General features: G+C 32.5%; 1 protein-coding gene across 1 annotated transcript in view; it reads left to right on the plus strand.

Annotated features, from left to right (window-relative positions):
• The window catches only part of LOC148277716 (serine protease inhibitor dipetalogastin), a 31,873-nt gene extending 19,402 nt beyond the window's left edge, over positions 1-12,471 (plus strand). Inside the window, exons 7-9 of the mRNA XM_088232508.1 lie at positions 8,002-8,127; positions 10,704-10,880; positions 12,002-12,471. Of these exons, the coding sequence (XP_088088634.1) occupies positions 8,002-8,127; positions 10,704-10,880; positions 12,002-12,164 (466 nt within the window). The 3' untranslated portion in view covers positions 12,165-12,471. The remainder of the gene's footprint in view (positions 1-8,001; positions 8,128-10,703; positions 10,881-12,001) is intronic.
• The last annotated feature ends 1,449 nt before the right edge of the window (positions 12,472-13,920 follow it).

Consider the following 13,920-nt stretch of genomic DNA (forward strand, 5'->3'; position numbering starts at 1 on the left):
CCAAACCTATTTTTTTACATATTCGATTGAAGATTTTAATATCTACGAACATTTAAAAAAATATATTTGCTTAAATAAAAGAAAGGTAAATTTAAAAAAATAGCAGTTTTAAAAAAGAGAAAGAGAACAAAAAAAAGAGAAAAAACAAAGAAAAATAATGTGCTTTAAAAGAAAAGTTAAAAAATTTCCTTCATGGTTTATATAAATATTAATACTAAACAATAATAAATTTTAAAAATAATTATGCACACAAGAGTAAGGAGTTAAAATTAAAATGAAAACTTGTTTGAATTTTAGATTGTTATTAATTTTTCAAAATGTAGGACTTGATCATCAGCGGCATGGTATAAAATAAATCTAAATCATTACTGTATTGATTTGCAAGTCGCTGCATGCAAATAATTGGTGAATAAAATGAAATGAGTTAGGATTTAGGTATCAAAAAAGGTGTGATAAACTGTTTATAAGTAAATAAATAAAGAAAATAAACACTCTCCTAAAAATTTTTGGTTTGTGACATTAGAGATTTTTAAAATACAATCTCCAATTTTTTGGTCATGTCCAAGCGTATTTTGAAATAATTCTTTTTCTAAACTTGATAATCTCCCATAATTGGTCGTTCACCCCTTATCCCCCCTATGCCTCTCCCCAACTTCACACTAATTGTATGCGGGCTGCGCGCAAACAGAAGGCAAGTTTTTGCGTCAGGGCATGTACTGAAGATTTCGTCAAAAATGCCCTGTCATCCAATTTACGAAAATGAGAAAAAAACACTTTTCGCTGATTTATTTACCTACGTTTTCATTCAGTACTATTTTAATGGTAGTGTATTAGCTAACATGCTCGCCTTATAAACGATAGTTTCGAGGTCAATTCCCAGAAAAATCAATAAACTAAAAAAATAAATCAGTATAAAGCCTCTTGAATCTTTAAAATATTTTTAATAACATCTGCCTCGTAGTGTAATGAGTCCTGTAAATGCCTGGACTTCCAATGTTCCCTTCTCAAAAATGTTTTCCCTCTCTGTTGCAGTAAATTTAAATATGAACAACTCCCTAGGGAGAAAATCCAGCCAGTCTGCAAGCATTTGGACTACTCAAATATTGTTGGATAATCAATCTACTTTAAAATAAAATTCAAATGGACTTTTGCGGATTTGTCAGCCTCGAAGTGTAGAGGTCAGCGTGTTTGCCTACCATGCAAGAGGCCTCGGGTTTGATTCCCGGCACGGTCGATATGAAATCATTATTTTAAATGTGTTTTAAACTTGAATATTTCATATTAAAAACTTTTAAAGGCTTTTAAAAACAGCTAGGAGGTTGGAGCAGCAATGAAGAGTTTATTCGTGATTCAAAAATTTATTTGTCAGTGTTTTTAAAAAAACAAAATTGAATAAATTTCATACATTTTTCATACATTATCATACAGTTTATACCGTTTAGGAGTTTTTATCTCTATGCATATTTATTTCAGTTGAATGAAACCGAAATAAATTAAAAAACCTAACAGTTTAATTTTTTTTAGTTACATAATTTTTGTAAGATATATCTTCAAACATTATTTCTGTTTTTTTTTAAAGACGTCCATATTAAAATCATCTTTTATCATTACTTATTTATTTTTCAATTTATTTATTCGTTCATATATATGTACATTACAAAATGAAATATCGTAATTCACACATATAGAAATAATTAAAATAATTAGGTATATATAAAAATAACACATTACTACTACTACTACTACTATCAAGCCATTTCCCCGTAGGGGTAGGCAGAGAGAATGGACCGCCACACACGTCTCCGTGCGGCCTCCGTGGTGTAGTGGTCAAGACGCTTGACTCACGCACGGAAGGTTCCGGGTTCGATTCCCGGTGAGAACACAACAATTAAAAAATGTGATTTTTCTCAAGCCTGGGTGCTCTGTGATGTAATTCACCACTGTAATTAGGCCTCCTGGCCTGTTGTGGTGCAAAAAGAAAAATGTAAAATGTAAAATGTCTCTCCTGGCATATATTCCTAGCTTCTTCTACATTCATACATTTTGTCATAAATGCCCTTCGGTTCTGTCTGCTTTTGACATGACCAGACTTAAAATTTTGGTTTATCTGATCATGCCACGTCTTCCTTGGTCGTCCTCGTCTCACGTTACCGTTCATTTTCGCCAAATATACTTTTTTACCATTCTTTCGTCGGCCATTCGTTCTACGTGAGCAAACCATCTCAGAGACCCTTTCTTAATCTTATCAATTATACTTGACTCAGATTTACACTCTCGCCTGATTTATCACACATTGATTTCCCACACATTCATCTAAGAGATCGCATTTCAACCGCGTTCACTCGTTATAAAAATAACACATAATTATACATAATATCCAGAGAATAATATGTTAAAAAAGTAAGCGAATCTTGTAACCAAAAACTCCCTCAGAGACGTGAAAAATGTCAATGTCCAAAGTAATATTATTCAACATAGAGATAGCCCTTGACTAAATACTAAATATGATGTATTTTATACAAATAAGTGAATGTTTCCTACCATAGAACAGATATTTACTATATATAGTGTGGAAAAACCTTGTCTAATGTGTTTGTTTATAATTTAATTGTATTGCATACCTTTTTAACTGATTTGCAGACAGAATATATTGTATTATTTACTTAAAAATAATAAAAACGCCGGTTTTCGACACAGAACTAAACTGAAAAGATATGGCAACAATATAATGACAAAAAGACGTGACAACAGAATTATGTAATTTGTATATTATTTTGGTGGTTATTCAACATATACATGGATAAATGTATGAAAGAATTGAAAAGTATGGATGTGGGAGCGAAAATGAGTAATCTAACTGTCAGTTGCCTTCTGTACGCCGATGACGCAGTCCTCCTAGCTGACGGCGAAGAGGAACTGCAATCCTTGGTTACTAAGGTTTACGAAGTGTGCAAGGAGAGTGATTTGCTAATGAATGTGCAAAAGTCGAACGTCATGGTCTTTGAAAGAAATGTAACTATGACTGAATGTAAGATTGTAGTAAATGGAGATAGTTTGAAACAGGTCGAAGAATTTGTATATCTGGGTAGTATGTTTACTAGAGATGGAAATATGGACAAGGATATTGAAAGGAGGGTTAGTGCCGGTAACAGAGTTAATGGTGCCTTAAAGTCTGTCGTAGCAAATAAGTGTCTATCGCAAGAGGCTAAATTAGCAGTTCATAATGGAGTTCTGGTACCAACCCTAATGTATGGAAGCGAAGCATGGAGTTGGAAAAAAAGGGACGAAAGTAGACTGAATGCTGTTGAAATGCGATCCCTCAGGCGAATGTGCGGAAAAACAATGTATGATAGGTGCCCTAATGTCGAAATTAGAGCAGAATGCAAGGCTGAGTTAAGCATTATCGACAAAATTAAGAAAGGTCTTTTGCGATGGTTCGGTCATGTGGAGCGAATGAATGATGAAAGAACGGCTAAAAAGATTTATGATGCGAATGTGTCTGGTTGTAGAAGTCGAGGAAGGCCGAGAAAGACATGGCATGATCAAGTACAACAAATTCTTGAAAGTGGTCATGTGAAAAGTCGGAATAATCGACGTGCGTGCATGAGAAGATGTATGAATGTGAAGGAAGCAAAGGAAGTGTGCCAGGACAGAGTGGTGTGGCGTTCTATCCTCTCTGCCTACCCCTCTGGGGAAATGGCGTGATGGTTAGTTAGTTAGTTAGTTAGTATATTATTTTTGACACCTTGCACCCGTTAAAATGTAATCTTGATTTTTTTTCTCGGAATTAATTATGAGAGTAAAAATATCGTAATGAAATATTAATTAAAATCAAGATGGCTATTGTTGCGCGCTTTGCTCTGGTACGTATTGATAAAGGAGTCGATTTGTGTTCAAACCTGACTTGCATTTTGGGAGATGCAACTTGGAAGGGGCATCGACCTTCATCGATGGTGTTCTTAAAGATGTATTGTACTGGTGGTCTATCAGGGACGTCCTGTAATTTTTTCAGCAGGAAATTTGCAATTAGTTAGGTAGTATTTAATTATAATAATTAAAATACTTTATAGTTTTATTGCACTTTTATTTATAGTTTTATTTTTTAAATAAGCAATTATTGAACCACACGTTAATTAGTAGCATTTTATTTTTATCAAAAAAAGAAAACATCGATAAACTAACTGTATTACAAAATAAAGCCTTTAGAATCATTCTGAAAAAAAACAGATACACGAGGGTAAAGTCGATGGTAAATGAAATGAAATTATTAACATATAAACAAAGAATATTTTACAATACGATGATTTTGTTCATAAAATTATAAACTCTAATAAAAAAACAGAATTTTGGAAAAAAATTGATCGGAACCAGCATGAACACGATCAGAATACTAGAGAAAAGAACAAAATTAGACTTCCATTTAGGAAAAGGGCAAAGTCACAAAATTCAATTTTATTTAAAGCAATTAAAAAGTATTACGAAATGGAAAAAAATATTTATGAAGAAAAAAACATATTAAAATTTAAAATAATTGTCAAGACATATGTGATAAACAATTTATAAATTAAATATATTTGCAATGTTATTATTAGAACACACATAACAATATGTATGATATATGTGCCCTACTTTAAGATTTAAATAAATAAATAAAATACATATATTTTTTATTATTAATAAAACATACAATACAAAAATCACATATTATACTCCCAGGAGTTATTAGAAACTCATTTGGGACCGTAAATGAGAAAAAACAGTTTTTTGACAATACATAATATCATACAAATTAATACATCCGAAATAAAAAGAAAACATTATTGTATAAGAGACATAAAACACCATCTTATATAAACTACATTAATAATTATCAATATCAAAAAGATTTAAGAAATATTTTTTAATTGCGACACTTCTGGATTTTTTATTAAGTTTTTCGTGTCTTAGCTCATCAGGCAATTTATTATATTCGGAATGGCCAATATTTTCCAAGGACCTACTGCCAAACTTTGTTGAGCGAAACTTAGACACATGAAAATTCCCTGAATTGTATTGTAATTATGAATATTATGACCAAATGTGTATTTTAAATTTGAGTGAGCAGAAAAGTTGATGATATTTAAAATAGTATTGGTTATGTCATGCAGTGGCATTACCTAGAAAGGAAGTGTATTTGTTTGTCGGTAGATATCCTTGACATGAGAATCCCGTTTAAGTCCAAGAATGTTTCTTAGAGCTCTGTTCTGAAGAACTTGTATTTTGAGTTTGTCCAAATTTTTGTAGACAAGGACTGGATTCAACTCCCTGGGGAGCTGTTTATATTAACATTATTGTTGATAAATTACCTGGTCCATGAAGAAGTATGGAAATTGAAAGAATAATATTTTCAGGCGTTGCCTAGTATGTAGGTGAAATAATTCAATTAGATGAATCTCTCCCGCATAAATAAAGGTTTCAGCTATTTAACTTCACAAATATCAACAGATGAAAGAATTGAAGGAATATAGATGTTCAAATATAGGCAGAATGGTGAATGTTACACAGTGTATAAAGTGGCCACTTAAACCAGCCATTGACTCTTGAATGTTCTTCATCTCTGTGTTGTAAAATGTTAATATAAACAGTTTCCCAGGGAGTTGAATCCAGTCCTTGTCTACAAAAATTTGGACAAACTCAAAATATTGTTAAATCAAAATATCTTATATTTATTTATTTATTAATATACACGGCACGTAGTGCCTTTTTCTTTACAAAAAATACATATTGTGTAGAAAAAAACACTTCAATAGGGTAGATAAAAGAGGAAAAAACAAAAAAAAACATAAAAAGTTTACATGTACATATTATATTAGAATGGCTTCATTCAATGAACACGAAACATATTGTGTAAAAAAATAAAAAGTCATTATAAGGAATGAAAAATAAAATAAAAAAAAACATTACATGAAATATAAAAATTAAAACGAACGAAAAGTGTTTTTTTTTTTTAAGATATTTTTAAAAAAAGGTCAGGTAGATATATCTTTAATCATAATTATATTGAACAAAAAAATACGAAATTACAAAATCTAAGTTTGAGAGAAAAAATGTTTTTTTTTCATGTTAAAAATAAGAATAAAAAAAAAAACATGTAAAATATGTTCACTTAAATAAACAATATTATTTCGAATACTGTAAAAATCACTTTGAATTTTCGCATTTTGCTCACCAACTCTTAAAATACCTGCTGCAATTTTTGGCCATTTAATTTAACACATTTAACATTTCTGTTAAATCATCTTTGCATATATTTTGTACAGTTATATTTTTTTAAACCAAGGCACGCCTCTGTATTTCATTGTTACTTATTTTTGATCAGCGATTCGAATTATATTCATCAGATTGATATGGGGGTCCAGTAAACGGATTACACTTAACATTGAAGCAGAATAATTTTAAGTATTTTTTTTTCGCCTTGTGACGGGCGCAGGTAAAAAATGGCGCACGTTTTTACTCTCCCTTGCTCATAAATGAAAATAAAAAACGTTTTACCTTTTTTGCACCGTATCAAAAACACCTGATAATTTTTAAGATTCAATACATTTTAATTATTGAATATTAAATATCTGATCGCAATCACTTCATTTTTATTCTGCCTATGCTTAAGAATATTTTTTTAAAATAAATTCCTCGGTTAAATAAATTGTTATAAAAGTAACTGGTCCAAAAAAGTTTTAAAATGTGAAAATTGTTTTCAGGCGTTGCCTAGTACACGAAATAATTATATCAGATAAATCTTTTCAACCATAAAGGTTTCAGCTCTTTAACTTCACTAAAATAAACAGATGGAAGAATCGTAGAAATAAGAATACAAAAAAAAACGAAAAATGTCTCCCTCTCCTCTCTTCATAGTACAGTGTAGATATTTAGTAATTTTTACTTCTTAAAAATATTTTTATCAATATTTTTTATTCTCTAAAGAAATTATTAATAAACCAGCAACATGTTCATATTACCACTGATTTTTGAAAATTAAACGGTTTGGGTAGGTAGGAAGAAATTGAACAGTGTTTGATTATGTCCAAATGCTTGCAGACTGGCTGGACTTCCTCCCTAGGGAGTTGTTCATATTTAAATTTATTTCAACAGAGAGGGAAAAATTCTTGCGAAGGGAATATGGAAGTCTAGGCATTTACAGGGCTTATGACCTGTCATTGGCTGGTTTTAATGGCCACTTTACACACTGTGTAACATTCACCATTCTGCCCATGTTTGAACATCCACATTTCCCCAATTCTTCCATCTGTTGACTTTTGTGAAGTAAAAGAGCTGAAACCTTTATCACGTGGGTGAGATTCATCCGGCTGAACCAAATCACCTACTAGGCAACGCCTGAAAACAAAACTGTTAAATTATTGAACATTGTTGAATTACTACCTGGTAAAAGAAGAAGTATAAAAATTGAAAGATTGTTTTCAATATTCCCACAAAATGAAATTTGAAAATTTGAAACTATAAAATCGTAAAACCAAGGAAAAAAGACAATACAGTTATTGTTACAATTAACTACTGAAACTGAAAATTACATACGTATAAAATTAAAGAACTAAAATTGAGATCAAAATAATAAAATAAAGATAAATTTGGCTTATCTGGGAAGTATTTCTGAACCAGCAAGTATTGAATAGCTAAATAAACTTTGGAAAAAATCACAAAAACACATAATAAGGCAAAATTACTGGAGCTAAACACTAAACAAACTTATAATAACAGCTGTCAAAACTCAAATCTAGAGCTTTCTTCGTTGCCTACAATTTTTAATTTTTAACCTTTTATTTTGTTTCAGTATTTCTTTTTCCCAAAAAGAAATGGTTTTTGTTATTTTGTTGCGTAATAGAACACTACTTTATTTTTTTACATCATCATTAGGTTTGGTAAGAAAAATGATGATGGCGATATACAATGTATTTACTTTGTGTTAAAAAAAATTAATTCAAAACAACAAAATATATTTATTTTTAGGAAAGGAATACAGATGGCCCACGCTGGTAATTGCTCAGAACTTCTCAGACCTGATGACTGCCCCACATCCTGCGACGATAGTGATGATTCCAAGCCAGTTTGTGGATCTGATGGAAACGTATACCGGTGAGCAAAAATCATTTTAATGAAATAAATTCTTAATAACTTCGAAATAACAAAAAAAAAAAAATCATCATCATCGTTCCCTATCCGCACCTAATGGTGCATAGGGCACTGCATTGGTACACCAATCGCAGCGTATCTTGATCATTTTTTGTTACATGAAGGTAAGATGATCAGTCTTATGCTTCAGGTACCAGTCCAGGGACTATGAAACATTCTAGTTTGAAAACACCCATTTTGAATAAATATTTCACATCAACCATGTCGGGAATCGAACCCGAGACCTCTTGCATGGCAGGCTTACGCGCTGACCATTGCACCACGAGGCCGACGAATAAATTAATACTGCGAGTTATTTATATTACGATTATTTGCAAATAAATCCATGTTTAATGACTTTCAACAATGTTTGAGTATGTCCAAATGCTTGCAGACTGGCTGGATTTCCTCCCTAGGGAGTTATTCATATTAAAATTAATGTCAACAGATGGAAGAGTTAAGGAAATGTGGATGTTTCAACATGGGCAGAATGGTGAATGTTACACAGTGTGTAAAATGGCCACTTAAACCAGCCAATGACAGGTCATAAACCCTGTAAATGCCTAGACTTCCATATTCCCTTCTCAATAATGTTTTCCCTCTCTGTTGCAATTAATTTAATGATTTTGTTATGACATTATATTTATTAAAAGTTCATCATAAATATGAATGTTGTCTTTAATTGAATGAAACAATGAAAATATGAAGAAGAAGGTTATTCCTAACAACTTTTGGGGGAACATCAATATAGAGTTTGCATAATAATTTAGAACAGTCAATTGAACCTGAGATAATAGGAAAATATCACTTTTTTTACATTTTTAAAGTAATAAAGGTCTATGAAATACTGTCCAGTAAAAAAAAATGTTTGGTAATTATTCGTAGCATATATTTTTTTTAAATTTGTAATTTTATATTCCCGCAAATCAATCCATTGGCCACGCCATTAAAACGTCACGATTCATGTTTATTTGGTCCTGGCCATTAAAATTTGCTTAGAAAATTAACACGAATATTGACGTCACTACTACCAAGGCCAAACACGTCGCGTTTTTCTAGCAATGAATTATTATTAAATTTCTTTTGTACATTTATATATGAAAACATTTCTCCACAATATCCATATTGATTTTGAAAATGCAATTAATTATTAAAAATCCATTTCACATATTTTTATTGTATTCGTAGTATGTGAAATGTTCCTATTTTCGTTAAATAAATCATATCAGCTATTTCGCGACGTTCTTGCAGAAGTAGGTGATGTTTTTTACACCCTTGTATGTATTCATCGGATTCACTCTTCAACTCAATGTTCAACCGAAAACACGTGTACTTGACAATTTTTTTTTGTAAATTTTCAATGCGTGATATCTGCACATTGTACGTAGGTTTCCATATTTGTGATGCATATTCCAAGCTGCTTCGCACCAATGTACAGCAATAGATTTGACTATCTTTGCCATGGTGAACGACGCGACGTAGAGCTGCGCATACTAAAGCCAAGCATACGTGATAATGTTTCCATAATGCTGTCAACATAGGCGTCGAAAAGTAATTTGTTATCATGGTAAACACCTAGATCCTTTGCACATAATGAGCATTGGAGGTTTTGACCACCAAGCACTTCTTCTTCTCTTAAAGCCCTGTCAGGTATCCCCAACGTTGCTAATCACTCTGGCAAGAGACTCTCTGTCTTGTGCTACCCGGAAAATATGCTTCACAGTCCTGAAGCGAGTCCAGTCACGTGTATTTTGCTGCCAGGAAAACTGTCTTCTTCCAACCCCTGTGACCCTCAATCTTGCCTTTCAAAATTAAATGAAGCAAGTGATACTTTTCTCCACGCATTATTTGCCCCAGATATGAAATTTTACGAACTTTTATGGTGGTTAAGAGTTCTCTTTTCGTTCTAGCTCGACTCAAGACTTCTGAGCTCGTTATCAGGTCTGTCCAAGATATATAAAGCATTTTGCGATGCAACCACATCTCAAAAGCCTCCAGCCTATTCATAGTGTTCACTTTCAGAGTCCAAGACTCACAGCCATACAATAATACAGACCACACATAACATTTTACCAATCTTTGCCTTATTTTCAAGTTGAGATTAGCATTGCAGAAGAGGGATTTATTTTTATGAAAAGCATCTCTTGCTGTCTCAATTCTGCTTTAAATTTCTATATCTGGGTCAAGGGATCTCTGTTAAAATGCTGCCGAGGTATTTAAATTTGTCCACCTTTTCAATGTCACTACCTTTTAATTTGAGAGAAAATGCGGAGTAATCAAGTTGGCTAAATGTCATCCATTTTGTTTGGCCAACATTAATTGTTAAACCCAGTTGTTCGCCAAATGCATTCACATTATTAAACAGCTCCTGAAGATCGGTAATGGTATCCGCCAGCAAAACAAAGCACATGGTAGGTAAAAATGTTGGTATGTTTCTTTCCCTGTCAGGTCCGCAACCATAGTTCGTCAACTGCTGACGAACTGTCAGCAAAAACCTTTAGCTCACCAGTTATATTTTGAACGCTTTTTGTGGTCTTCAGGTCCGATTGTGAAATGCGCCGCTCAACTTGTGGTCAGCGCGTTGTGGTTGCTGGGCCGTCCCACTGTAAGGGCACGTCTCGCTGCGGGGCTCCCTGCGGCCCCGAGGGACCCGTGGTGTGCGGGTCCGATATCACCTTCTACAGGAACGAGTGTGAGATGAAGAGGCAGAACTGTGGGTATGTAGACTCTAGTGTGGCTGTGATGTCACACTAGTCTTGATATATCTCTCTTATTTTATTAAACGATGAAGCTGTATTTTTGTAATCTTCAAATTGACTTTTTCACACCGGATTTGGAAAGCAAAATTAGTAAAACAATGCTGGATGGATTGAAAAAATATTCATCGCTGCTACGCAAATAATAAACGTGACGCCAATACAGCTATAAATCAGATATAAATCTGTATAAGAGAGAGCACGGAGATAGAACAAGAAGGACAAATACGCTGTTCTGTGGCCGGTGCTTGTGTAAAAGAGATTCAGTTGGTTCTTGCCAATGATGCACGCATGTAAGATGGCTGGCATATTTATTATTTTTAATTTATTTTTATAGCACATTGTAAAATTACATAGTTATTTCAATAAATTAGTGGAAAAAAAAATATAAAACAATATGTTTCATGTTTTTTTTTATTAGAATATTCCGTCTTTTGCTTATGGTAACACAATGTTACATCGAATTACTAACCAGAGTTTTTTGAGAGTTAGTGAATGTATTTATCCTTTCTGAACTTGAGCCATTTATCTTGTGTATATACATACAAAATACACGAAATTAAGTGTTTTCTACGGCCGCGAGAGGGGTTAAGAATAGCACCCCCGAAGGTGAAAAATCGGCGAGTTCCTGAAGACCTAACAACCAGGAATTCCCCAGCTACAAAGCTATGAATACAGGTATTGTAAATGTCCTGTTAATGTTTAAAAAACTGTTTCGTAATATTTCTAGCTGTCTGCAAAATTCATAAATTTTTCATAAAATACTGTTGCGAGAGGATGCTGTATGATACTTATTCATTACACAAAAGTATAAAAATAATTTTTGAATAAAAGTACATCTTTACAGCTTCAAAACTAAAATATAAGTACATTGAAAATGTAAGTTATATAATACAAAAAATATCCTTGCGCATACGCAATAAGACGTAATCAGAATACTCCAGTAGGCCAAATACAAAATTGAAGTATCTCTAGAAATTTTATAATAAAAGGGTCCAAACAATAAGTTATGACATTCTCAAATATTCGTTGCCTCACGTGTGCCTTTAACACTAAAATATGAATCTTTTGTTGAATTTCAGGAAGCATGTTTTCGTAGTTCCATTGTCCAGGTGCCTATCAAGGTTCCAGTTTAATGGTTGTGCCAAGATCTGCCCTGCAGAATACGACCCTGTTTGCGGAACAGACGAAAAGACGTACTCCAACAAGTGTTTCTTGGAAATGGAAAACTGCCGCTCGAGGTAAAACAAATATCAAATCTTCTCAACAGTTGGAATGTTTTTGACATAGAATTAAGAATAGTCCAGAAATCGCATACGCGCATCAAACAAAAGGCGACCAAACTACTCTTAAAATAGTAGATTTACTTTTTAACCATAAGTTTCTTGGGAGACGCCCCTTAGTACGCAACTCCCGATTTTAATTCAACCATGCAGTGTTGTGTCATTTTAAAGTGTAGAAATATTGCTGGGATAAAAAAGAAACAGAATAAGATCACATTTCATGTGTAAGTAGCAAATGCATGTGTAAGTAGCAAATGCATCACTTAAAACAATATTATTTTTTATCTCTTAGTTTGTCAATGAAAACCAAATGGTCATTTTGTTAATGTTGCCAGGGTAGTCAAATTTTTTACGCCAATTTTCTCATATAAAATTTAACATGTTACTTATCTACTCTGTTGTGTCAATCAATGTTTCCGGGTGTACAATAAAATTTTAGAGAACTATTTAAAAAAACTATAATTATCTTACATTTGTTTTATGATTAAATGTTTTGCGATCTGGCAACATTACGCGGCGACTTTAAGAATGCGCGCGGCGAAAGAGGGGCAAAGTGGAGGGATTTTTGGACAGTCCGATGTATTCAAAAATGGTTCTACGCTCCTTCTGGACTATTCTTAATTCTATGATTTTTGACTTTTACAAATGAGAAACAATGAATACATTAGTTTTTTTTTATACTACAAACAAGAATCTTATTATGTATTTGACCAGTTTTAATGGGTGCTTTCTGCAAATTGACAAACGCCGTTTTTCTGATCGACACTATTTTCAGAAGATGATTACTGCAGATTTTGTTTTATTGCAGTTTGAAAGCGGTCCGACTGTTTTTAGCAGAACATAGAATTGACCTAATTGCACCCGATTACACCAATATCTTTTTTTATCAAAACTGTGGACTGGCTGCTTTCTGCATAACTACGTTTAATTTATGTTATGTACAAAAAGTTAAATAAATGAAAAAAAAATAAGAGTTCTCCCCTCTCCGTTTGCAATAAGTTTAAATATTAGTAAATCATAATCCCTAATGAGTGAAATTCAGCCTTGTCTACAATCATTTTGACATGGATATTTGAAATACTGCTGTGATGTATCTGATCATACCAAGTCTTTCTCGGTCATCCGCGTCCAGCATTATCAAATCAAATTATATTAAAAATTACTAATTTATACTATTTCTTATGTATCAACTCTCGCTGCCTCCACCTACCATGGAATCACTTCTATACAATACCGCAGAGTGTGTGCGGACCAACTACTGCTTCATAACTATCTATCAATGTTCCTTCCAAAGTTTTAAGAAATAACCCTATTCTTCACATACCTCTTGTTTCTTCTAATTATAGGCAAAATTCGTATTTATGGCGAACTTTTAATAATTTTAATGTAATAAATAAATCATTTAACATAGATTTATTTGCAAATAATCTTAATAACGTACGGCGTTTGCTTTCGAAATAACTCGTAGTATTTTTTACTTTTCTTTTAAATTTACATTTAATTACTATTCATTTTATGTTCGAGAATCTTTTTTAACTTACTGTGATGCTACTTGTGAAAACCTGTAATTGGCTTATTTGTTATTTGTTTTGTTTTATAAATATGAGATAATTAAAGCTGTTGGTTATCCAAATAAATAAAATAAAAAATAAAATAAAAAATAAAATTAAGACAGGAATAGTTGTGCAGAACTACTTAGTTTAATAACAATACATGTG

This window comes from Micrasema longulum, unplaced genomic scaffold (assembly GCF_059751315.1).
Source record: "Micrasema longulum isolate JH-2025_06_02 unplaced genomic scaffold, ASM5975131v1 h1tg000990l, whole genome shotgun sequence".
Classification (NCBI taxonomy): domain Eukaryota; kingdom Metazoa; phylum Arthropoda; class Insecta; order Trichoptera; family Brachycentridae; genus Micrasema; species Micrasema longulum.